The 27,213-nt window shown below is 39.1% G+C and overlaps 2 protein-coding genes across 5 annotated transcripts; both read right to left on the bottom strand.

The window, feature by feature from the left end:
* Positions 1-1,576: 1,576 nt before the first annotated feature.
* Positions 1,577-27,213, bottom strand: LOC5519299 (tyramine receptor Ser-2). Of its 4 annotated transcripts, XM_048731610.1 has the most exons (3): positions 14,834-14,923; positions 9,819-10,015; positions 1,577-4,962 (listed from the first exon to the last, which is right to left on the bottom strand). In XM_048731610.1, exon 3 carries the CDS (start codon positions 3,974-3,976, stop codon positions 2,879-2,881), a length of 1,098 nt encoding a protein of 365 aa, XP_048587567.1. In that variant the 5' UTR covers positions 3,977-4,962; positions 9,819-10,015; positions 14,834-14,923; the 3' UTR covers positions 1,577-2,878. The 4 variants fall into 4 exon arrangements, with proteins under 4 accessions (XP_048587567.1, XP_032220100.1, XP_032220102.1 ...); XM_032364209.2 differs by lacking the exons at positions 9,819-10,015; positions 14,834-14,923 and adding an exon at positions 27,067-27,213; XM_032364211.2 differs by lacking the exon at positions 9,819-10,015 and having other exon boundaries at positions 14,834-15,120.
* Positions 19,145-24,441, bottom strand: LOC5519307 (octopamine receptor beta-3R). Its single transcript, XM_048731609.1, has one exon. It carries the CDS (start codon positions 23,159-23,161, stop codon positions 21,944-21,946), a length of 1,218 nt encoding a protein of 405 aa, XP_048587566.1. The 5' UTR covers positions 23,162-24,441; the 3' UTR covers positions 19,145-21,943.

Raw genomic sequence — 27,213 nt, 5'->3', positions numbered from 1 at the left:
ATAGTAGAACTACCTTGAAAGCTAGTTTTTGTCTTCTACGTAACGTAGCGTATATATTATGCGTAAATCTGTTTATAAGGAGATAAGGGAAATCACTATTCAACATCCAACGAAAACCATCAAAGTGATTGTATATTTTGACCGCGCCCGTTTAATTCGACGCATCGATAGCCTGCTAGCCGGCTCTCATTCGGGGTTATTCGGAAATGTTTTGTTTTGGAATATTGGGAATTCTGTGGCGCGCGAGAGACCGAGGTGCGCTGGAGCGGGGGTGCAAAGAAATTTCTTCGCGATCCACAGAATTCCCAATGTTCGAAAACAAAACATTTCCGAATAACCCCGAATTAAAGCCGAACGCATCGATTTTTGGCACTTGAGACCACACATGGTTTCCTGACGCACCTTTATGCAATTGGAAAATTTATTTCAAATTGTCCATCCAAACCCAATTCTAGTTGTTCCACAAAAAAGGTTACTACATGACTTAAGCTATCATCCAACCTAAGCTATTATCCTGTTTTAAGCCATGAATACATCCATTTATTTGCTTTTTCAATGAAGAACACAATATTGTCGATATTGGAAGTGAAATGACGATGAAATATATTTGATCATTATTAGAATAGATTTTTTATCATTATCTGGCTAGAATGAGGGTTGAATAGATTTTATCACCAATATTGCATATGACACATTAATGAGTCAAGAAGGAAGCAAATGCGGACCACTTTAACACCCTGTGACCCGCTTGTTATACTAAATGCGCGGAAAGTGACTATATAATTAGTCACGTGATATTTGGATGGAAATGTATTTTTAGGTGGAAAACATTTCGATGTCAGCTGTATGTATCCCTTGCGTATATATAAAATAATTGTACAAAATTTTCAAGACTATGTCGTTAAGTTCTCATGTCATTATGAGTGCAAAATAATATTTCTTAATTTCTGTCATTGCATTACTGTATTAACGATAACAGATGATTTGGTTTTGGTTTAGATTCCCTGAAGGCTGTTTAGCGATATATGCCTAGAACATCCTTGTTTGCGTTTAACAAGCAATTATCAGTGTAACTTACAAGCAAAAGGACCGAAACAGCCCTCCCGCGAGGCAATTTCCTACATACATCAAACAATGTAAATAATTAGCTTGCTTGTGGGCGGTAGACAATGCTTTATCGCAGAAAATGCAATCCGTCGTCTAAACGGCCATCATAAGATTTTAGGTTACGCGCAGTCCCGTGAGCAAGCAGGATGAGAAGTGAGGGATGGGTGGAAGAGGGGGTAAGGGGAGATAGAGAGAGTGGGGGGAAGGGGGAGGATTAATTCGTAAAAGAATCTCTATGAATATTAACCCGTGGCACCATCTACAATCGGTACAATCGGAGGAAAGGCGGAGGGATCGTTTATTTTAATAGCAGGCTATTTTCTCTTAGGTTACTTCTTAGCTAAGGTCCTACTTGGGTGAATCGTCCTACTCATTACTCATTTGAAGGATCGCGCAGATTTGGTTCTTTAAAAACCCTGGAACACCCCACCATAACACCAAAATAGTAAGCATTAAAACGGAGAGAAGCCAAAAAAACCTATGCACTTTATTTCTTCTAAAACTTTAACCTGTCGCTAACGGTAAGCTAACGCTACATGCACGAGACGCTAACGGTATACTACAGGACGCTAACGGTATACTACAGGACGCTAACGGTATACTACAGGACGCTAACGGTATACTACAGGACGCTAACGGTATACTACAGGACGCTAACGGTATACTACAGGACGCTAACGGTATACTACAGGACGCTAACGGTATACTACAGGACGCTAACGGTATACTACAGGACGCTAACGGTATACTACAACACGCTAATGGCATACTAACGAGACGCTATCGGTACTGTACGGGACGCTAACGGAATGTTTACGAGACGCTAACAAGATGTTACCGAGACGCTAGCGGTACTGTACGGGACGCTAACGGTATGTTTACGAGACGCTAACAAGATGTTAACGAGACGCTATCGGTACTGTACGGGACGCTAACGGTATGTTTACGAGACGCTAACGGTATACTACAATACGCTAACGGTAAACTTCGAGAAGCTAACGGAATAAGAGACGCTAATGGTACCCTTACGAAACGCTAAGGGTATACAACCGGGACGCCTATACAAACGGAACACTAGCGGTATACTAAGGATGTTGCTCATGTTGTCAAGAGAACAAAGCCCCCATTCGTGGCCGGTTCATGTCACGCATTTTTTATAGATCTATTTTATTTCTTCGGCCAATCACAGCTAGCGGTCTACAAACGGGACTCTATTACTAAAAGAACGCTAACGGCGCACTAACAGAACGTTAACGGTCTACAAAGAGAAGCTGATACTAACGGCAAGCTAATACTAACGGAACGCTCACCGGTTTTCAAACTGGCGCTAACACTGAATGTTCAAGAGAGGAAGTCTTGCGGTAACTAGGCCAGCCTTTCTCGTCACCACGTCGTTTTGGAAGACGTCATGGAGTCGAGGTAATTTATCAAAAACGATAATAATCATCATTATCAGAACATTAACTCTTTTTTTTAATAACCCCCTTCGTCCCAGATGTAGATCACCACGGGTCCTTGCTGTGAGCAATATCATTATTAATCCATTAATGCTTCCACTGAATGAACCCTTGGTGTCGTATTTTGGACAAGTCTAGAGGACTATGCTGTCGATTTTCCACATTTACGTCCCTGACCAATCAAACGAAGCACTCAATGTCACGTGGGAATGCTAAAAGCTGTCAACGCACAGCCTTTACACACGCCTTTAATAACTAGATCAGTAGATTTTCACATCTTAACTTTCATTAATATTTAATATTCGATGCTGGGTCTATTGCCTATTTATGTTGTTTTGTCCGGTCAGAAATTGTGTTGGAGTCTCGGACAAATTGGTCGGGTCTGTCCGACTTCGGCGAAAGGAGGAAGGATACCGACTGACTATTGTTAACTTTCGGAAAAGCTTAGAGAATGTCTCTTTATACTTCTGGTTCCGAAAGGCGTACAAATAAGGATTCATAGCGCTGTTTGAATAACCCAGAATGAGAAAAATCGTGGAGAGCTCTTCTGGTGCGTTATAGTAGCACTTTGTGCAGAACATACTGACGAGACTGAAGGAGGTGAATGGCATCCAACAGAAGAAAAAGGTGCAAACTACCAACAGAATGTTCTTGGTCGTCTTAATTCTCTTCCTGATGCATCGCTGCACCCTCCTGCGCTCACACTCATCTGAGGAATCACTGAACGAGTTATCGCTGACGAGACGGGGGGTGCTTTTGACGGTTCTCGCAATAAAGTAGATTTGTAAATACAGAACGCACATAACAAGGACGGGCAGAACGAAGTTCAGAAAAGAGTTCAATATGGAATACTCACGAGGGGTATTGAAGTAGCAGACATTGTCAATAACATTGTTCTCGTACAATCTCCACCCGATCTCGGGTAGGATCGCAAACAGCAGGGAATATGTCCAAAGAAGTCCAATAATGATGCATGCCTTCTTACGCGTCATAAACCGAGTCTGGCGAAACCGGTTTAACGGGTCACGAAGCGCCTTATAGCGATCTACGCTGACCGCTAACAGGCTCAAAATTGAGGAAGGTACAGCTATGAGGTACACCGTGGTCCATACGCTACAAGCAAACGACCCGTGATTCCACCTCCAGTTGGTGATCGTTTGATCCACGTCAAAAGGGACGCATAGCGTCGCAGTGATTAAATCCGAGACCGCAAGGGATAGGATGAAATAGTTCGTAGGTGACTTCCGAAGTATTGGGCTCATGCTGAACGCAACACATACCAAAACGTTCCCAACTCCGGCCGCGATAATGATAACTATGTACGCTAGTATGCAGATGATCTTGAAACTTTCATTCGGCGAGTGGTTCAATTGTTCTAGAAGGGATACAGTGGTGTTTACCGTTAAATTCATTTCAGGATTTTTCTTGTTTGCCTCTGGCTTTAATTACACGTTTCACTTCGCTGTATTTATTTTCCGCGAGTACCACTTGGCTAGAGGCGAAGGTGGACAATTTTGTATTGTTGTGCTGGTTTCCTGTTTTAACCCATTAATTTGGAGGATAAATTTTCAACAACCAAGCTATTTAGTACAAATTGCCAAAACCTCTTGTTTTATGTTGTTGTTACCTTCACTCCTTGTTTTTCATGCTTTTTCAGTATTGTCGGTTTGGTGACAATTTGTTGCAAGGTTTATTCCTGATAAATTTGTCGTTTCTTGATTGATTTTAAGTCTCAGGTTTGTCAGTTTTTCTAAAAAAAGTCCACTTACCCTCGCAGCTCAGATTTAAAAAGACTTCATCCTGGATAACTTTTAATTTCTTGCTTGAGTTTAGGCCACTTTTAAGTTCCTCGCTTTTAGGTTTCTTGCTGTGTTAGAGTCACAAGTTTTTCTATTTCTTGAAACCATCCACTTAGCTTGTTCAGAGCTTTTAATATGGTTTCACAAGCAAACACTAATGGGTCATACAAATCGCGTATTAGTCTGTCAGAACGATTTGCTCGGCTATATATCGTCCATATATTATCACCGCGCGCTGAGCACGCAATCCATAGTGAAATAGCAGCATTTGAATTAACGGATCATCCACAGAGCTTTGAGACGCAAATGAGTCTGACGCTGGCGATCGTGTCCGTTCAGAGTAAATAACCACTTTCTTAAGGACAAGTGTCAAAATGAATGGTTTTAAAAGCCTTAGGTCACGTTTCTATTCGTAATGATGTTTTTACAGTGCTTCCAAGCAGATTGTCGTACTTTACAAAACCCGTTTACGAATGTTCTTTGTTGACTGAGTTTCGAGTAACGCGAGCAGATGGTCTTAACTCTGTTTCTGATCCAATCTGTTGTCGCTCTGTTTCGTCTTCTTCGTTTTGTAAACAAACCCGACTCTTCTGTAAGACCTGGGGAAAGGAAATATGATTATATATCGCACAAGTTGACATGCATGTACAGGCGCCAGTTCTATCTCTTACGCAGCCCCCAACATCTGGAAGATCTCGAATCTAGTATGATAATCGCAATTGATCTTTTAGCTGCGACCCAGGGAGTCTCGAGAAAACGTCCCTTTTTTTACAAACTAACGAAAATTAAACAACGGTCACAAAAAATGTAGCTTTTGAATACATAGCTTCGAAAGGTTCATTAAAACGGTCTTCTACCCATTGAAATAAGTCTATTAGAAATTGTTTCTTTTTAATAGTAAGTGATTCCTCTAGCGAACAAACGTGTGTTTTATGTTTTCTGGGGGGATTTCTTCCTCTCAGGTGATAAAACACGCCCTCGGGCAAGCATCGTCAACAAATCTGCGAAAAAGATGAGTAGCGAGCAGTAGCCCCTCATATAATAGTAAAAGTATTGTAATTAATATCGTTCTGAAAATCCGCCGGGTTTATTTGAGAAGGTTTAACAAGCCGACATTTGAGTCATATTTTTTTCTCTAATCATCAGTTCCTTACCGTCCTCAAGGGGAAACTTTCAGCTAAGTGCTCACGCTGGTTTTCGTGAAAAAAGCCCCCTCTAATACGATTTTCTCCCACTGTTTTGCTAATAGAAATGGTGTGCACTTTAATGGAGTGAACAGTCACCGCAGGGCTCTCATACATTCTAAATTTTCTCAGAGCACTGTCTAAATATTTGACTTAATTATGTTTAAAGTGAGAGATAAAAGCGTGAGTGTAAATGACTTATAGGTGTTTGAGACTTTGAAATAATTGCAACTGTAGAATATGTCACGACTAGAAAAACCTGGCCTACTATTTATATTTTTCACTGGCTACGGCCAACTACGTTTTCTAGAGGGAAAATCTTCTTGGTTAGAGGAATTTCTCTCCGTTTGGACGATGTGTATATTGGCACACTTTTAGCAGATAAGCATCGCTCCAAATGTACAGCTGAATATAAAGAAGAGGAAGTAATGTCTTGAAAACCGCAACGAATATAAAACCTATAAAACCTATATCAACTACAAAAGCCACAGCGATTAGGGTATTTTGCTAATCGGTTATTTGAGCAGCCGATCCATTTGAGACAACAATTTCTAAAGTGGAATGCCAGACGACTTATTACTCGACATGTTTCTTAAACCTCCAAGGGAAATTTACCGGTCGTACCTGTTCTCTTTGGAAAATATCAGATACGCATTTAAATAACTAAATGGGCCAATGTTTGCGGGATTCAGACCATATTTTACTTGAAAGGCAATGAAAGTTTGCAGTACATTGGTGTTTATTCATATTTATTTAGCTTGAACAAAAACAGCCTCAAAATCTTAAATAATCGGTCCTTTTGACATAGTAGCTTGTATAATTTATAGCCCACTAGTAGCTCAACCAATCAAATTGCGACATTTGCAAGGTTTCTTAATACCCCGCTAGGTGTATTTTCCATAAGTCATTTAACCATACTGTAAATAGACTTGGATGTTATCAGGCCCTTCCCCTGAAGTTGGACCTCTTATACCTGACATTGAACTAACATCAAGGGCACAAAACGAATATCTGTTCCGCAGCCCGTTATTTTGCTGGCTGGGAAAATGTAAAACCCTCGGTTTGCTGGGAAAAAATCGTCCTAAATAGTTCTGCTGGCAAATTTGTGGAGTCGAACTAGTTGTACTGGAAAAATTCTTTGAGGCGTTTGGAGCGGATACTGGGGAGAAAAATCGTCCCGATCGTTATATGGGCAATTTTAAATGTGCTGAGATGCCTAACCACTGCTGGCTGGGAAAAAAAGGAATGTTCCTCCTGGGAAAAAGGAACAGACATTTTTTCCCCAGCAACTTTTAAAATGGATATTTTCGGCATCAGAACATATTCAAACGACGAGTTGTGCCATTTAGGAAGGGGACTCGTTGTATGCCCTTGTTACAATGAGCGAGGTTTTCTTTTAACGACTTGTAATTCTAGAAATCTCCAACACAGAGCTGATTTTGAAAGTGTTGTTCTCATAAAAGACATTAAATGCTAAACATTCCAATTGACTCATTATTTATATTTAGATATATTTTCATTGAAGAAAATTACTGCATGATTCACAGTTTATCGTTCGCAAACGTTTCCCTTCAACAGTCTGTGACACGCCTGATTCTACACTTGCCGAAAGTCACGTGACATATCTAACATGGAACTTTATATTGCGTCACGTGACATGTAACATGTCTAGCATATATTGAATTGAGTCACGTCACTTTTTTTAACATGGAACTTTATATTGAGTCACATGGCATGTCTAGCATGGAACTTTATATTGAGTCACATGACATTTCTAACATGGAACTTTATATTGAGTCACATGACATTTTTAACATGGAACTTTATATTGAGTCTCGTGACATTTCTAACATGGAACTTTATATTGAGTCACATGACATCTCTAACATGGAACTTTAAATTGAGTCTCGGGACATTTCTAACATGGAACTTTATATTGAGTGTCGTGACATTTCTAACATGGAACTTTATATTGAGTCGCGTGACATGTGAAACATTGGGTGTATAATTCTAGGTGGACAACCCGTCAAGACAAGTCATATGACGAGTTCCAATTCCGAAAAATGTGGGTGTACCAGATCTCGTTTTTATGCCCAAATACCGCCTAACATATTTCCGTCGCGTTCTCCAATAGATAAATAGAACCCTATGAATATAGAAATCCCTTGATAACAGGTTAAAGGGGTACTCCTACGCTTAGTCTAAGTAAGTTTAATAAAATATGTGTGTAACAAAACATGTAGAATTTTCCTGCTGACTTTGAGTAAAAAGAAAAAAAGAACCAATTATTCCGCAATATTTTGACTGTTTTACAGATTGACAAAAAAAAAAAAAACATTAAAATCACTCTTTGCAAGTTAAAGTGGAAGCGGTGTTTGAAGAACAAGGTTTTCCGCTCTTGATTTTGAATGAAGTCTCTTTTTTTTCAAACGTTTTCGAAATCTTGCAATCCTCGAAGTACTACATCACTTTAATAAACCGCAATTGCCGGATCCTTGATGCTAGACTTCAATTTTCGATGGTATTTGGGTATTTGTTTTTTTTTTTTTTTCGGTTTCAAATCACAAAACTGCGGCAAACAACAAGATGTAAATGCCAAAGCGCGGGGGTAGGGTGAGTATAAATTCTCACGTGCAGTGGTGGGGTTGTGGTTACCAAAAATAGCCAGAATCAACATGGCGCGCGGGTAATATCAAAGTGTCCCTCTCTTATCTTATGCTCTCTTGCTCGCTCCGAATTAGGCTTCCTTGTAGATGAGCGGGCTCAGGGGGGGGGGGGGGGGGGTTAGCAACCCATACAATCCATACATTCTTTTCAGTTCAGCCCCCCTTCATCGTGATACAATTTCACTTATCAGACCCCTCTTCACAACGCTGCAAAGCCCAAGCGAATGCCTGTGTCCAGACAAGAATGAAACCTGAAAATTTCTCGAAGCTTTTGGTTAAAAAAGACAATCAAAGTTTTGTGGTTGCATTTTGAAATAGGGAAAGATAGAGGGTCAGGATCTTCCCCTTTAAACTATAACAGGGTGCAAAAGTTTAATTCAGATAAATACTTAAATAGTTACTTTCTTTTAAAAGGCTATTAAGATGGATTATGCGCAACATTTGTTAATATATATTATTGTTAATTTTCAAACAAAAAGCTTAGGTAATTGGTTACTTTAGGATGTTGTATTGAATACAAAGTGTACTGAAATCTAGAAAAAAAATTCCTGTTAGTTCCAGACTGACGTTCTGTAAACATTATAAAAGCAATACTTCAAATTCACTTGTTATCAGTGACCAGATTATGTTGTGTCTATGAAGATTTTTTGGTCGTGTGTGATTACTACTGATAACATTTCTACAAGCTTCACGTTATCGGGAAAAGTATTCGGAAGTTGAAGCCGTTTATTTACTTAGCTGAAATAGCCCCCGGCGCAAGTGTAATCTAAATTCAGACTAGAACAACGGCGTTAAATCAGGAAATTGCTGCAAAGGAAAATAGTGATCTTTTAGAGAAAGGGTCCTTTTAATCTCCGCCGATCCTTTCTATTTTGAACTCAATTCCTCCGATTCAAATTTAGCTAGCATGAGAAGCGGCGCTAAAGGCGAGGGGGGGCGAGTGGCTGGCAAAGACTCCCTCCCGGCAGCTCGCTCCGATTTTTTTTTTCTCTCGCCCCCACGGACCCCTTTTCCAAAAAAAAAAAAAACTATAAACCTTTTGTAGACTAAAATTTTAATAAAGGTAAACAAGTTGTTGCTTCACAGGTAATAGAAGGAAACGAGCATACGAGGAACCAATGGGACCTCAACATTTAACAGTTGCTTTTATATCGTAAAGTAAACCGTATTTTTAGTTTCATTGCTTAAGCGGCCTCTAAGATCCTGAGGATGGCCGCTTAAACCTCAAGGCTATTTTAAGCTAAATACCCCCCAAACAAAAACATATTTACGAAACCATAAAGGGGTGAGACTTGGGAAAGCGTGTTAGATTATCTAAATCTTTAAGGCAAAGAACAGCAAGCAAATTGTGATACCTGGAAGAAACGGTTGTCCCTTGAAACTTACAAAATGACGGCCAGAATATGAAGAAGACAACCGTTGCCTTCTTCAGCCCTTTTTCTTCAATTCTAGCAGAGTAAGTTCTTGAATGGCTTTGAGGAATGGTTTATATAAGGCAATTTTTGAGCGACACGGAAAAAGGGCGGAGAGGGAGACTTTAGATACGACTCTCTTTAGAGCTGCTACTAAATCTTCTGGTTGTTTGACGTCACAAAAATCACTCACCAAATACGTCAATAGACAACGGAAGACCTCTTCGTTTGGCGAGCTTTTTCTTGAGTTGTCATGTTTGCACCGTTAATGTGGTAGTGTCCGTCTGAATTGCTATTTTCATTCTTGGAGCGAGAGAGGTTGACTTTGTCAAAGATATTGAGAAGCGTTTTGCCTAAATGGACTTTCAGAGTTTACAACCGGATTCAAAGCTGCCTTGGGGAAAAGAAATAGATGAGTATTATTGAATTCAACAGCCCAGACATAAAAAGGGATGACAAAATAAAGGTGTGGGCGAAAATCGATGACTGTCGTAGCAACGAGAACGACACATCACAAACACTAAAATAGCCTCATCGTAATTATTTATCATCGTTTAAAGCGTTATTGCAAAATATTTATCTTCTTAGATACTTTTTATGCATTTCCGCAACCTTTGAGGATTGACGTTAGATCTCAACGGAATTAGACACGTTCTTCACTGAGAGTTTTATATTAATTGTCTATAGATAATTTAATTGATTTTAAAGCTACCCAACCGGATATAGTCAGCACAGTCACAGGTATCCCAGACAGGTATGTAAATAGACAAATTAGAACTAAGCAGAAAAATAAGCACAGATATCGCATCCAGAATTCATAGATCCGACACGCGCACGGATATCCAATCAGAAAACAGCAAATAGAAGCCAGCGAAGTGCAACCCAAATGTACATGTCAGATGAGGACGGTGAGTCCTGCTCGGATTTATCTAAAATACAGACGTTAATTGGGGTTTTCCTGCGACTTGGGAAATAAAACATGGTCACCTAACATGATGGAAACTTGATTTGCTGTCCAAGCTTGCTGAAAATCTTGTATAGAAGAATAGAAATAGATAACTACAAGTTTGGTTGTTGAATGATAAGATGATAAGATAAAGCGGTGATGTGTTTATGTGCTTTTAAAGCTATTTTTGTCAACTTGCAGTGATTCAAGTGCGGGGAAAAGTAGATCTTAATGGGGAATGCCGAATTCGCTTTTATCGGCAAACATCAAAATTTACAGCAACAAAACGGCAGTCTCATTCTTATATATTATTGAAGTAAACATAGGATAATATCAAACACAAATTTAATGGTATGACGACTTTACGCTGTTCTTGTATGTGGTTTGTTTGCTTTTTGTTTTTCGTTTCTTCGCAGAAATTTTACGTGTTTTTCTGCAATTTGAGTCCCAACTCTACACTAAAAGTGGCTGGTCAAAGAAAACAGGACTAGCACCTTCTACGCTGACCTGAAGATGCTTATTTGCTTGTCCAGATTCGCAGAAAAATATCTCAAACCAATCTTTTTAGCCGTCGATTGCCGACTTTTTGTGGGACATTTGTGGGACCACATGACTGTTATTGCATCATCTCTTTCCTTATTGGCTATTCGTGCGCGCGTGATTGACATGTCGGATCTATGAATAGACCTGGGAGCCGCAACCGCAAGTATCCCAGGCAAAACAACCGCATATGTCATTCTTTCCATCCACTATGGGGAGCCTGGAAACTAAGTTTTGATTTGCACCACAGATAACCCGACGAATTTTTAGGGGAAAACGCTGAAATACTAATAAACGGCATTGATTATTTATCTAGAACTTGGTGGCGATTTTCTGTAATTTCAAGGTACAAACTGGCTGTAGGCTGTCTACGTAGGCGTGGTGGAAAATGGATATAAAAACAGCACAGGCTGGAGATTGTTAGTTGTGCACCGCTCTGTTTGTTATCAGCAATTACTACTGTTATTCACCGGAGCAAAAGAGTTGTTCTCATGTGTTCCTTAATTGGGAACCTTGCATCAAACCCCTTATAAGTAATTGTTCTCAGGCCCGTAACACAGGGGGGTGCACAGCGCGCACCCCCTCCCTTGGCGGCCAAAAGTGGGTCATTTCTTATTAAGGAATCTTCAAATTCTATGCTTTATCCATATGATACCTATGACTGCGCACTCCCCCCCCCCCCCCCCCCTCGCACCTGCGGCCCGGCAACTTGACTGGAAAGTCTACCAAGAGGAAATGGTCCGCTAAATGGGTAAACGAACCCCCCCCCCCCCCCTCCCCCTGCTCAAAATTCTGGTCTTGTTCTTCCGAATCAGAACAATGGATTGGTAAACCGATCATATGGATAAAAGTCATATGCAACTCGCAAGCAGCGGCAAAATCATCATATTGTTGACGCCCACAAAGACAAAATCACCAGCGATATGCAAACTAGTACATGGCAGATCCAGGGAGACGGTGCTCCCACGCCCCTCAGAGCTAAACCCACAAACTTACATCTCGCTATATATTTTACTTATTAGTAACCCTGCTTCCTTTGGTTTGTACATGTTTGTCCCCCCCCCCCCCCCCAATTCGTGAAACATATAAAGAAACCGTTGTCGCTTTAGGGGTCTGGTACCGAGGAATTTTAGTTTCATTTCAGAGGCTTTTTCCATTCACTTAAAATGGTCACAGTCACTGTTTTTCTCTTCTGAATACAATTCATAAAATTTGCAAAGCACCTGCGGTACGGCAGCCTTAAAACGACAAGAATCGTGCAGGTTTTTCAAATAAGGAATATATTAGTTTCCTTATATGGAAGTGACCGCGTTTGGGAAAAACGACAATTTTTGGCTAAATTTTCTTGATATGAAGTCTTTGAAAGGGTTGGACATAGCACTGAAAAGACAGTTCTAATGCTTGAATTTTCACGTGACTCACAAATCATTTACTTTATCTGCATAAATTTGTAATATATATTTTTTAATTTACCACACATGGTAAGCAGCCTTGATTCGAATTTGTGAGTTGAAGTTATTTTCCCGTTTCCAGTCTTCTCGGAAACATAGTCATGTAGAGTGAATGTATAACGAGTCACGTGGCATTTCTAACATTGGAAATGTCTTTTTTCGCTGGACAGACTTTTCAGAACAACTGTATATCATAGTTATTCAGAAGTTGCTGTTATAATTAACGAAGTTGATCGAGATAAGGGAACCTCAATATGTTACTACACTTTATGATAAAGTATTCAATCAGCCAAGTATTTTATCGCAATCGTTCATGTTAGACATTCAGAATTACGATAAGAGAGCTGCTTTGCTTTTGAGAGTAAAGGAAATTATCAACGCCGAAAATTAGACGACGCGCGATGCGATATATCAACAAATTGCAGTCTTTTCGTCTTGACGCACTTTCCCAATTCTGATGTTGGAATATATGAGTCCTTCAGGCAAACAGGACGCTATTAAGATTAATTATTTTTAGTCTACTTCTACTGCCTCCCGACAATCACGAGCAAATAACGTGATTTCGAAAAAAATATGCACACAATTAGACATTGCTCGTATTTACAATTAGAGGCAGGAGGAAAATATGAAAATAATATGACAAATTTTAAAAATTATAAATGTTAACAAGAACAAAAATATATATAAAAGGCCAAGGGAAACTGAAATGAAGGTCATGAAATGAGTATTGTTTTGCATAATTAGGTTCATATTTTTCCGTGCTTTTTTTCTTCATACCTATTCAGCAAGAATTTCAGGGCTTCAGTCTAAGAAAAGCTATAGCTTCGAGGGAACCCTTAAAGTCCTGCGCTCCCAAGACTGATGATAAACAAACTTCGTGAGCTCCCGGAACGCCGAAAAAATCATAGTTTCGTGAAGCTATTGTATCAGTTCGAGTATGAAAGTCTACTGTTCGTGAGCTTCCGAATCCTATGAAGATCAAAATCAAAGTTTCGTGAAGCCATCGTATCAGTTCTAGTCTGAAAGCCTACCGTCGTGAGCTTCCGAATTCTATAAAATTCAAAACCAATGCTTCGTGAAGCTATCGTATCAGTTCGAGTCTGAAAGTCTACTGTTCGTGAGCTTCCGAATCCTATGAAGATCAAAATCAAAGTTTCGTGAAGCCATCGTATCAGTTCTAGTCTGAAAGCCTACCGCCGTGAGCTTCCGAATTCTATAAAATTCAAAACCAATGCTTCGTGAAGCTATCGTATCAGTTCGAGTCTGAAAGTCTACTGTTCGTAAGCTTCCGAATCCTATGAAAATCAAAACTAAAGCTTCGTGAAGCTATCGTATCGGTTCGAGTCTGAAAATCTACAGTACATGAATTCCCGAAAACCAAAATTGAAAGCTTCGTGAAGCTACCCAATAGCGAGTTTTATGTGATCTTCGAGGGAAAGGAAGGTCACCTGGGGTATGCTAAAACAATCTTAATTTTATCCGCACTTCAGTTAAAAAAAACTGATATTTAAATATATTTTCGGATAAGAATTCTTACTTGCCAAATCTCTTCCAATACTTTAAAACGGTCCTATATTTTAAGAAATAGGGGCAAAAGACATTCTACGTTCTTTGCAAAAAGCCCTTGGAAACCTGGAAATTTAGGATGCATCGAAACCAAGCCCTAAAATTATCTTAACTTCCTAATTTTTAAAAGATATTTTTTTGTATTTAAAGCGCCTTTAGCTGGAAATTATGAATTATAGGTTACAGAGGATGTTTTTGGTGATCCAATGACAATGTACGCGTGTTTTGCCAATCATAGCTCCAGCTCCCGTAGCCTTCGGTGCCTTAGATGAAGGCATAATAGTTCTAAGAATGAAAAATAATACACTGCCTAAGATTCCTCCCTTACAGCTTAAATATCAAATTTCTCCACATTAATTTCATAAAGGATATTAGAAAAACGATCCAGAAATTCATAACAACTAGGCAATGTTTTGGGAAACGGGTCGAGCAGAAAAGTCATCAATCGTTTTGATCCGTAGAATGAGAGTTAACCATTATCCACTAGAAATATTTTTACTTTACAAGTGCATCCTTAAGCGATCTGAAACACCGACACCTTGAATCCAAGAGATTAAACGCGTCACTAAGAATTGTTTTTTGATATAGCATCCTTTTTGGATGCTATTTTTTTATATCTTATTAAATTTCATTGCCCCATGGCATTTTCTCTAACGTTTTTATGATTCATTTACCGGCATTGAATTATAATAAAGCTTACCTTACCCATAGAGTTCAGGCCTCTTTTACAACTAAAACTGTCTTCAGCATCGAAGGGGGTCTTTTGAGAATTAATTTAATTTTTCCTGTCTTGAAGGGAAACACACTTCTTCGCGCCTAATCTATATTTATCGGTACTCATGTATGACTTGGGAGGCACTAATTGCTTCGGCTTTTTCCATTCTCAAAAGAACATAAAAACAAGCGATTAATTTTTGGCTAATGTTGTCTCCGGATAACTATTTCAGGACTTGTTTTGAATTTGAGAAGAATTCGTTGTTATTCTTTTTCTTACAAATTAGACTCAACCATGGCTTCTCCTTATTAGATGAATGTATGAAGTAGCCAGTTCTTTTTCGCAATGAAAATAATTTTTATTCTTATCTATTTATTAGGGAGCATTGTCTTTTGGAGTAATGAGAATTCCTATTTTATAAATAGATAAATGCAGGCACGTACATAGGCGGCCCAAAAAAACGGTTCGTTTCTTAAATCTTTAAATACTAGGATTTTTTCATATGATAACTATGACTACGCACCCCCCCCCCCCCCCCCCCCCCCCCTTACCACCCCTAGACAATCCTGGGTACGCGCCTGGAATGTACTTGATTGACGTGAAAGAAGGATGGTTCTAGTCCTATCCAGAAACCTTTTCTGGGCAGTAAGACCTTTTTAGATTGCTACCTTCCTAAACAAAGAGCTTTTCCGCTTGGTGTTCAGTATCTAGGATGGTTCGTGCGGATAATAGCTCGGCCTTATCAAGAATCGCTGTCGTTTTGGGGGTCTGAAAGAAAGATTAGTTTCTTTTCAAATAACTTTTCAATTGACCAACGATGGTAAAAATCACCGTCTTGCTCTTCCAATTTGAACTCATAAAGTCTACGAATCCCCTGAACTGCTTAAAAAATGGCCGTGAACTTACACGTCTTCTAAATAAGAAATTAGTTCAACAACAAAAAAAGCATTTTTTTATTATGTTATAATGTGAATTTCTATATGGGTAATACCTGGGCTGTGAATTTCTATAGCGCTAATACCTGGACTGGGGATTTCTAAGAGGGGTAATACCTGGGCTGTGAATTTCCAAGAAGGCAATACCTGAGCTGTGAATTACCAAGAAGGCAATACCTGGGCTGTGTATTTCCAGAGGGACAATACCTGGGCTGTGATTCGTAGAGGGGTTATACCTGGGCTGTGAATTTCTAAGAGGGGACATACCTTGGCTGTGAATTTCTAAGAGGGGTTATACCTGGGCTGTGAATTTCTAAGAGGGGTTATACCTGGGCTGTGAATTTCTAAGAGGGGTTATTACTTGGCTTTGTATTTCAAGAGGGGTAATACCTGGGCTGTGAATTTCTAAGAGGGGTTATTACTTGGCTGTGTATTTCAAGAGGGGTAATACCTGGGCTGTGAATTTCTAAGAGGGGTTATTACTTGGCTGTGTATTTCAAGAGGGGTAATATTAGGGTTATGGGTCTTTATCTTAAAAACTGTTTTCTTTATTATAAAAATTATGAAAGCATTGAAAGAAATTTTTATTGTATATTTATATTTTTATGATACTTTCAAGGCCTAATGAATTTAATCTATAATCCTCAAATTTTCAAGTCTTAAAATCATTACCTATCATTACCACATTGCCTATGTTTTTTGCCTAAGTTTTCGACCGTCAAAAATGGAACAAATAAAGAATTCCTTAGGCTTGAAGATTATATCACTTTTTATCTAGCTCGAAAGTTATATTCTCATACTAGACCCTGTGCGCAGGGTTGACTAGAATACCTGAGATCTGCAATTTGTTTAGGCCCTGTGTTGTGTTATGACAAAGATGCTACTGCCCACCACCTTTGGATATAATAAAAATATATGTTTAATCTTGTTTTTTATTGTTAAGCCATATCATAACACTGATTGGGGCAAGAAAGGTAAGAAGCATCATCTCTTGAGGTGGGGGTGGACTTGAGGTGTGCTTCATTTAAGTAGATGGGGCTGGTTGTTCTATCTTTTGCAGTGTAAAAATCTTACAAATACCCGCAGCATAGATAGCACCAAAATAAAATTCAGGAAAAATGAGAATGTGTTTGAAAATTGTTAAATATTTCTTTAACATTTTTTTTGGTTAACTGCCCTCAATGTGCTATTACTTGGGGTTAAATTTATTTTAACACCCAAAGTGAGCCATATTGTATTAACAATATAATTTAGATTTAATTTATTATTTCATTTATGTAAGTGCAAAGTAAAAAACAATATCTATTTATGCTAGCATATTGTTTATTTTGAATTAAATGCGAAGGCATAGAATATCCGGCTTGAAATTATAGCACATACATATCATTAACAGCACTAGAAAGACAACACAATGCACTAGATTTTATTGAAAATGTTCCATAACATTAAAATGACATTCAATGAGGGATAAAGTTATTTTAGGAAGAAAACAACAAGGACCAAAATACCAAAAAATAGGCAAGCAGTTAAAACCAAAATAATTTTCATAGTCTTACATATCTTACATTACACATCACTACTGACATGTTTACCTCTAAAAAAAGTTACCAAACCAAAGCAGCAGGCTTAAGCTTTTCTAGTTCCTTATTGACTACTTATGAATTCAAAGCGTTTTCATATCAATCAATAGAAGTAGTTTTTCTAAATGGTCGAAAAGAGCCTGGGGCTAAGAGCGCAGAAAACCTGTGATGTTTTCAAAGCGCTAGAGCCTGGGCCAATTTAAATGTCGGCCTACAAGATCGCTGAAAACACAAATTCCGTCAAGTTTACGTCAAAATTCTCGAGGTACACAATTCTAGGGCGACAAAAAAGGATTGAAGCAGACTTCCGAATAAGGAATTGACTGAGCGAGAAAAACAACAGTTCTGTGCTTAGTCTCTGCGATCCTTCGCACAGAAAATGTTTCTATTGTATATTCTACATAAACAACACACAAGGTGTGAGGAGTGACGCGTACCAGTTTATTGGAGACGATATTACAAGTATAGATGTAATGTAAAATATACAAACATGTTCATGTATCAACTAGCAGAAGACTGGGGAAAAACAATCCCGGAAAAAACGACGCGTAATGCAAACTGGTAAGGTCAAGTAAAAGACGAATGAAATTAGCTAAATATATAGGCATGAGTGAAACTCTAGGGAACGCGCAAGGCGCGAATTCCGAATGCCCAACATAAACACATTTCTCAGAACAAGATTGATGAATATAGGTCTAAATTCTCACATTTGCGACACTGGTTCTAATAACGCATGCCTTGATTTGCAACAAATCTTTTTTGAATGCCTTTTATTGGAAATGTGTTTCTATGGATACCCGTTATCTCCCGCGTCTAAGCGTGGCCCACTATTGAAAAAGCGATCTTATATCTACCATACCAACGCTAAAACACAGAAAGTACCATTTTCTCCTATGAAAAAAGTTTGAGCTTTAGTCATTGCTTTGCATTGCACCGACAGAATAAAAGCAGAATGTCACGCATGCGCACTTTGGGCCCTTGTAGTACCTTTTAGTGAGACGCGCGTACCCAGGGGGTGCGGGGGGTGCTGCTGGGGACGCAGCCCACCCCCCCCCCCCCCCCCCACACACACACAACGGACAAAGGTCCACTTTTCAATAGACGTGTTATTTGTAGACAAAACTATTAAGCATCAGCTAGATCACTCTGGTATGTAGCCAAATCCGACAATGAACGTCCCGTTGAGTTACTGCAAAGGCATGGTCAGATTTTTATCAGAAAAATCCCCCCCCGGAAAATATTAGGTCAACTTTTTCGGATTTCGCACCCGCCCAAGAAAAATCCTGGGTTCGGGCCTGCGCGCGCCACCATGGCCACCAATTTGTTAAGCCCCGTGCAAACTGCGTTAGCACCTGTCAGCATTGCTGGCAAATTTTCGCTTGACTGACTTTAGGTCAAAGTAAATGTCAAAATGGTAAATTGAATTCCTGACATTTCCTTTGTCTTGTGGTAAGTTTTGGCTGGTCGGTTCTGGCGCAATTTGCACATTCCTTAAAGTCCGTAGAGCCGACATGAGTGACAGTGTTGTTTTGTTTTTGTTTTAAAAATACAACTTTCCCTGTTCTTTTTTACCCTATAAAAATAAAAGTGAGCTGTTTTAGTTCTAAGGTGGATTGAAATACGCCGTGATTCAAGCGGATTAAGTTCACTGCTAAGAGGAATATCTAGTTTACATAGGGTTTCCGCAACCACGCGTAGCGCAAGTCGGATACAAGGAACAAATTAATTAAATACATGCGATATTCACAGTTTTGCATTGCGTAGACGAACATCACAACTAGGAGGATTGTAGTGCTGTTATGTTTATTCAAGCATATTTCTTTGCTTGCCTGTTGCTCGAACTATTTAAGCGTTCTATGCTAATGTCTCTAGTATTACAATCTAGTATTACAAATGCAAAGCTATCTACCATTTATACATTTTTGACAGGGACAAAAAAGTGGGTCAGATATTATGATACGACAACCATAGTTGCGACCCAGCGCCCCTCCCCCCTCCCTTAGCAAATCCTGGCTTTGCGCTGGAGGCAAATGGTTGACTGATAAAACAGTCCTTGTAATTTGCTTGAGCCGATATACAAGCTTCGCTACAGCAAAACCCCTTCTATGGGCAAATACTTCAAACACCACCTCAGTATTAAGGATAGTAAAGTTTTTTTTTAAAAACCTTTTAAAACCTAAGTGATCTACTTAATATAAAACCCCGTAACTAAGGGCAGTTTTGAAGGCCCCAAGGGTGTCTTTGTTGCTAATTAAGGTGTTTCAATTGTATCTACATGGAAACCAAAATCGGAATGCATTTCTTAAAGTCTGTATAACCTTTCAGAATTTTTCAATTTAGTCGATTCGTTTACTTCTATCAAATGATATTCGGTTCACATATGGCAAAAGACGCGTGTTCGCTCGAGTAAATAAAATATGCAATATTGAAGGGTTTTGTAGGTAGCAGTATTGCAATAAAAGACCCTTTATCAATATTTTGTGGAATTACTGTCTCAGAATCTCAACGAGTTTTAGATTTCCCGCCAAAACAAGACGATACCCTCGATTCAATCCCCATATTTTTTAAAGTGCTGTAGAAAATTCAAATTTCATTTAATTCAATTAAGTTTTCCGAATTTGATAGCTTATCTCTGCTATTAGTGAAAGGCTACATGGGCTTTAAATGTTACATCGAACATCTGTGACAAAGATTTCAATGATGAAATCGAATGGACTCTTCACTGAAGAAGGAAGTCCCTTTAGGATGACGATTAATGGTCGTTCTCACCTAGTGCTCGCGTGCAAGAGCAATCATAGCTCGGAATAAATTCACTTTCATGTATAGTAACAGTGTAGTAAAATCTCTTGCAGAATCAGGTAGAGTTCCTTCAAGATGGCCGTGTTCGTCCTCGTCGTCGCAAGTTAATCGCGAATCATCGCTCAGAATATGCGCTAGCCTTGCGCTTTTATGTATTATATCGTAGGGACAATTCTTTCTCCTTGCATCAGTTAGGACACTAGCCTTACGTTTTTTTAAGGAATAACCAGGTTGGAATTTTGCGTGATTGAACTATGCTTTTAATCTGCGCTAGCGACTTGTATGTATAACATTTTTCTTCATTATATGCAGTTTTATTCTTTTATAGTAACTTGTTGTTCGTCAACGCAGCTAGGTTTCGTGGGTAGCGTGAATGCACCAACGCACTTTGGAATAATAACTTAACACCTTTCACACTAAGCTTTGCTAAACGCGGAAATTCTAGTTGATTACAAAGTGCGTCAAGTTTATTATAATGCGTTAGTATTACAAAGTGCGTCAGGTATTACAAAGTGCGTCAAGTATTACAAAATGCGTCAAGTATTACAAAGTGCGTCAGGTATTACGAATACGTCAATTTTAAAAAAAGTGAGCAAGGAATTAAAAAGTGCGTAGGCACACACACGCTACTCACTAAAACTAGGTGCGTTGGCGAATAATTTGTTGCGTCAATACTCGAGGGACTTATCCGGAATAAATAGTTTTCTCTCATGGGTTTCTATCGATCTGCCAGTACGACAGACTTCAATGTCCGCAATACATAGGTTTAAATTTGCATAAATCATCCTACCAGGATATATTAGTCTGCTCATAGATGGGAATCTTGCGGCCTGTGTACACACCAATCATTTTTGGCGCAATGGTAGACAAGTGACTGGTCGATACCCCAGCGCAACAGACGGCACTGTCCGCAATATATAGGTTTCTCTTAAAACAACTCATCGTATCAGGATACATTAGTCTTCTCATCGGTCGGAATAGACGAGTTCTTGCGGCCTGTGTATACACTAATCTTTCTCGTCGCGTTGGTAGACGAGTGACTTTTCGCGTCTTAAGTACAACAGACTATGCACTGTCCACAATACATAGGTTTTTCTTAATAAAACTCATCGTATCAGGATACATTAGTCTTCTCATCGGTCGGAATAGACGAGTTCTTGCGGCCTGTGTATACACTAATCTTTCTCGTCGCGTTGGTAGACGAGTGACTTTTCGCGTCTTAAGTACAACAGACTATGCACTGTCCACAATACATAGATTTCTCTTAATAAAACTCATAGTATCAGGATACATTAGTCTTCTCATCGGTCGGAATAGACGAGTTCTTGCGGCCTGTGTATACACTAATCTTTCTCGTCGCGTTGGTAGGCGAGTGACTTTTCGCGTCTTAAGTACAAAAGACTATGCACTGTCCACAATACATAGGTTTCTCTTAATAAAACTCATAGTATCAGGATACATTAGTCTTCTCATCGGTCGGAATAGACGAGTTCTTGCGGCCTGTGTATACACTAATCTTTCTCGTCGCGTTGGTAGACGAGTGACTTTTCGCGTCTTAAGTACAACAGACTATGCACTGTCCACAATACATAGATTTCTCTTAATAAAACTCATAGTATCAGGATACATTAGTCTTCTCATCGGTCGGAATAGACGAGTTCTTGCGGCCTGTGTATACACTAATCTTTCTCGTCGCGTTGGTAGGCGAGTGACTTTTCGCGTCTTAAGTACAAAAGACTATGCACTGTCCACAATACATAGGTTTCTCTTAATAAAACTCATAGTATCAGGATACATTAGTCTTCTCATCGGTCGGAATAGACGAGTTCTTGCGGCCTGTGTATACACTAATCTTTCTCGTCGCGTTGGTAGGCGAGTGACTAGTCGAACCCCGCTGAGGTGACCCAACCTTCTTCTTCATCCTAAAAATCCTCCGAAACGCCTCGCGAAATTTCGGATTATGAAACGAGTAAAGTGGAGGATTAAGAGCAGAGTTTAGATAGCCCATGACGAGGGTAATAGAATAGATCTCCTGAGGGATGTAGAAATAGCAAGGCCAGCAGAGCATCCCTATTACGCTTATCGTGGTGTAAGGAATCCAGCAGAAGAAAAACGTGCAGACGATGAGTAGTATGCTCTTAGCAGTCTTGATATTCCTCTTGAGTTTTTTCCGTTGTCTTTTAATGGACTTCATGTGACAAGCATTCACAGAGACCTCTCGATCGCTAAGAAGCTTTCTTTTACCATCATTGGAAGATGTTCGGCTCATGTTCTTTCCGCCCGAGTGTTTTCTAGTGTTGGTTGTCTTGTTTTTCGTGTTTCCATTCGAAATACTTGCCTTTTTCTCAAACATCTGATTCATAGCGCTGGCAATTTTGTAAATTCTGAAATAGATTACGCACATTATAAAGAGGGGCACGTAAAAATTCAAAGTTGAGTTCAACAGGGAGTATTCCACAGTCGTGTTGAAAATACACTGGTTTTTATTGATGACATCGGATCTTAGTCTCCAGCCCATTGTTGGTAAGAGTGCAAACACGAAGGAGTATATCCAAAGGCAAGACACTATAAGCGCGGCTCGCTTACGTGTCATAAACCTCGTCTCTCTGAACTTATCCAGGGGATCACAGATCGCTTTATATCGATCATAACTTACGGCCAGTAGACTCAAAATCGAGGTTGGAACCATGATAAGATAGGCAGTGGTCCAGAGGCTACAGATGGCTGAGCCATGGCCCCAGTACCATTTTAACAGGATCTGCTCGACATCAAAAGTCATCGAGAATACAGCAGTTAGTAAATCAGACACGGCTAAAGAGAAGATAAAGTAGTTAGCTGCCGTGTTCCTCAAGCTTTCGGTCAGGCATATAGCCGCGCATACGAGAAGATTCCCGGCGACTGCTGCGATAATAATGATGATTTGTAGGATCGCTAGGATATACACGAGGGTGGGAGAAAATCCATTTTCTGGTGGAAAAACCATAGAGTCGTTTGTACTATTCATACCGGTGAGACGTTGTGCGGCTTTTTTTTATCGTATTCCACCTCAATTGATAACCGCAAAAGTTCTAATCAATGGTTGAGTGCATTAAACTTCTAGGCGTGACCTCATCCAATCCGAATCGCCTCTGGTATTTTGCTAATGTTGCAATCAGCACATCAGTACAACTGATGGTGATAGTACTTAAGATTTTATTTTTGTCAAAGGAAGCTCAAATCTTTTGATAACGTGCGTCTGCCGTGCTTACGGGCTTATCCACGCAAAATGCTCCTTCAATCTCAGTATTGTATTTTACTTTGTTTTGTCGCAGGGATGTGATAAGTAGACCCCCCAACTGAGAGGTGTGCGAAACACAAAACCTTTAACCCTTTTTTCGCTTGTTTAAAAAGCGAATCACACCCTGAAACAAAGACTTCTTGTAAGGAAATAGTGATTTTCTTTGATTGTTGAAGTTGATACGTTTGGCAATGAGTGGGAGTCTGGATTCTTTTTCAGTAGCGCACCGTTGTCTGGAAGTTACGTCTACGGTTCAGGAAGTGATCATTGAACGTCGTTTTATATTTGACAAAATCCGACCGTTGTAAATCTATCTCTCTTTGTTTCCCCCTTTCTCAGTGATAGCTATGAGAATGAGTGTATACTCAGCTTTTTGGCTGTTTCCTTTTTCTCTCAAACAATCCAAGAGCTTTCCAACACTTGATGTAAACACGGTGGTGAATTTCCCCTTTGGCTTGCTAACTATATTTCCAAGTACTTGATTGCTCGAATTGAAGAAGGACTCTCCTTTACATTTGTACTTTTCTTTTAACTTCAACTTGATAACTCAAATGCCATCGAGAAGCCGTGGTTTAGAGAGTAATGGCTTCTGACGTGCTAATGTGATAGATATCACCTCCACCATGCGTTTTTTACCTTGACGTCTCCAACAGTGCAATACTGTATCTCGAGAGAAAACAGTTTGGCATTTGGCTGCTGCGTGAAAGAGAAGGAGAAATCGAAGGCTTCCTCTTTGCTTTCAATTATGACTGTCTTTCTCTAGAAAAAAGGTACTTTTTCGAGAGTCTAACAAACAGTGGTGCACCAGCTGCCACGGTGATGTTGGCCTGTGACAGTCTGCCTGACTTCATCCGTGGACAGATCAATATATCATGAATGTCAAACTGTCACACACGAAAACCAACGGCTGTCAAATACAATTAGATTTCGAAATTGTCCAAGTTATGGAAAGGAAAATGAAGATTATATTTTAAGCCGGGTTTCATTATATACAACGTTCCCTGTCTCTTTATACAAAAACAAAAACAATGGAGCATGTGATCTGTATGATAATCTTTTGTTCTTATTGAAACATAACTTAAAGTTAAACTCGATGTAATATAAATATCATGTTCATTTATCTTAACGCTTAAAATGTCTTTCATACCGCGCTACTCAAAGATTTGATAGTGGACTCAAAAACGCTTTGCAGACAAAAATAGTGATTTTTAAGAGGTGACCGAGAGCGTGAGATGCCACTAAAGCAGCCTTTTTTTTTTTGCAATATTATTCTATTAAGACTTTTGTGTCCGGAAGAACTTTTACTGAGTCCAATAGGCAAAATCCATCGTCGTATATGCCACAAAGAGAGGAATTTGAATAACAGGCTCACACAAGCGCTGTAAATTGAGGATATCCAAATAAGAAAGTATTTTTTTCCAGAAAGATTTCCTTTATTTTCAATTCAACTTAACCCCTATTTAACGCCAAACAGTAGATGTCTGAGTTCTATTCATCACCCTATAGCTGAAAAATACATTTTTTTTTGTCATTGTAGGATTTTTTCAAGCCACTCCAACTCTCCATTTATTTACAATAGCCTTTTCACTAAGTTGTTTAATTTCTACGTTGCCTTAAGGTTGTATCTCCCCTTTAGATAAGGAATAAACACATTGAATCCTTTTAAAACTGTAATTTGATTACTGCTTTTTTTTCAAAAAAAAAATTAGACAATTACAATTTTTTACGCAACACAAGGAGAGAGGGGGTCCCGATTGATCATTTTTTTCTTTCATTAGAACATATTCAAAGGTGAGATTTCATTGTAAACACCATGCATTTCATTTATTTCATTCAAAAGAATTTACCATTTTTCCTTACCAAATGTAGCGAATATTCATATTCGGTCCAATTGATGTTCTTCATTGGAATTTTGAGATAAAAAAACACAATGGCTTTTGCGTCTCATCTAATGTCAGAAAAGATAAAATCATGCGAATTTTTTCGGAAATTGTTGTTATGATAGTCTCAACCCTTTTCTGATAATTAAGGTAGAATCTCTGTTTATTAACACCGTTTTAAATGGAAACAGCTCCGTGTTGGTAAAAGAAGACACATTTGCAGCCTTGTCACTTTACTATATCACACTCATTTTGAAATTAAAAATGGTTTATTTAAACGGAAATTAGACCGGTAAGACTTGGGTAAGATTTAGTTCTGGACCACTTAAAAGAACACAAAAGAACAAAGTATTTTTAATTGAATTTTCCAATCGTTTGCTTACAAAACTAAAGTCGACTTTTTGCTTTGTATTTTTCTATCAGGGATTTAAAAAAGCCGGTGTTTTGGGACGTGCGGCGGTGTTTTTTGTAAATAAAAATGAAGGAACATTTATATGATATGTAAGAGGATGTTGATGGAATTGTATCGCTTTTATTGAGTATAATTACGGCCGCACGTAGTTTGTGAAAATGCACTTTTAATTTAAAAATACGCAAATAGTAAACACGATCCTATAAAACGTGCACGTTTCTCAGTAAGCGTCACCGCCAAGTCGCCGTGATTGAATAAGAATCAAACCGCCCATTCATTTTTCAAGTATAAAACTGGAATAACTAAAGAAACGAGTAAAAAAGCCATGATTATGAAGACTACTCATGGTGAGCTAGCTTATGTGTTTACAATATATTTATATTATTTTGAAAAACGTATTTCCTATAAACATAGCACTCTTTGAAAATACTGTAAATTAGGTATGAATTTATACACTGGGTACGACTGAGCGAGAGACTGGTACCCAGTGAAGCTCATGTATTGCCGTCTTTTCGAGCAACAAGTATCTCACTCTTAAACACACATTTATAGATACTTATTTTTATAAACTTCGCGCTTATATGGACACCGAAGACAGAGGTAAAAAAAACAGTATAAACGCAAACACAAACTCCAAATGAACAAAACGTGGTCTTTCTTCTTTTCATCATGGTATACTTAGAGTGCGTTTTTTTCCTATCATTCTGGAATGGGAATGGTTGGTAGAGAATGTTCAGAATGACATTCGAGTCATTCTGCTACAGGTAGCAAAACGGGTGGAATGGCCTTCATTCTATTCCGGGATGGAAACGCGAGATAAACGAACGCGCGCTTTTTTCTATTCTATCATTCTCATTCCGGAATCACGAGTTAAAAAACGCGCCCTTAGAGAGACTACAGACAGATTGTAGAAAGACTAGGTAGTCTGCGTAGGCGTTTTGGAAATAAAGCTCCAATGAAAAGCTAATGCGCGAGACGTCAGTGCAGCTGCTTTCGAACACTTCAACCTTGTGGATGATTTATTTCTTATTTTAATGAAATTGGGGCCGATTGAAATAATTATAGAATATTCTTGAATTTGATAAAGAAATTCTTTGGTCAATAAAATTTCAAGAAAACTGAAAAATAACAACCGCCCAGGTGGTGTCGGGAAATAAGTCCTTCTTAAATGATATTCAAGAAAAGACACATCCCCTCCCCCCCTACTCCCAACGAAAGTATTCTTCGAGTTTCCGGCGCCACCCCGGCATTTCCCTCACCCTGAGATTGGCTCAAATACAGTGTTTTTAATGAAAAATGGGGTTCTCGCACCCCGAAAATCAGAAAGACAACGCCCTTACCTGCTCCCTTCGATGGAGAATGAAGGGGGTTTACAGTACATCTTTTACATAGTCACATAATCTTCCAATGAAAGCGCGCAAAACGCCGGCGTGTACGTATGTATATGCGGGTAAACATCTTTGTTGACGTATCAATGATGAGAAAGA

The sequence above is a fragment of the Nematostella vectensis genome, chromosome 8 (assembly GCF_932526225.1).
Source record: "Nematostella vectensis chromosome 8, jaNemVect1.1, whole genome shotgun sequence".
Lineage (NCBI taxonomy): Eukaryota > Metazoa > Cnidaria > Anthozoa > Actiniaria > Edwardsiidae > Nematostella > Nematostella vectensis.
Note: the sequence above shows the minus strand (reverse complement) of the source record. Positions and strands in the feature narration are given on the sequence as shown.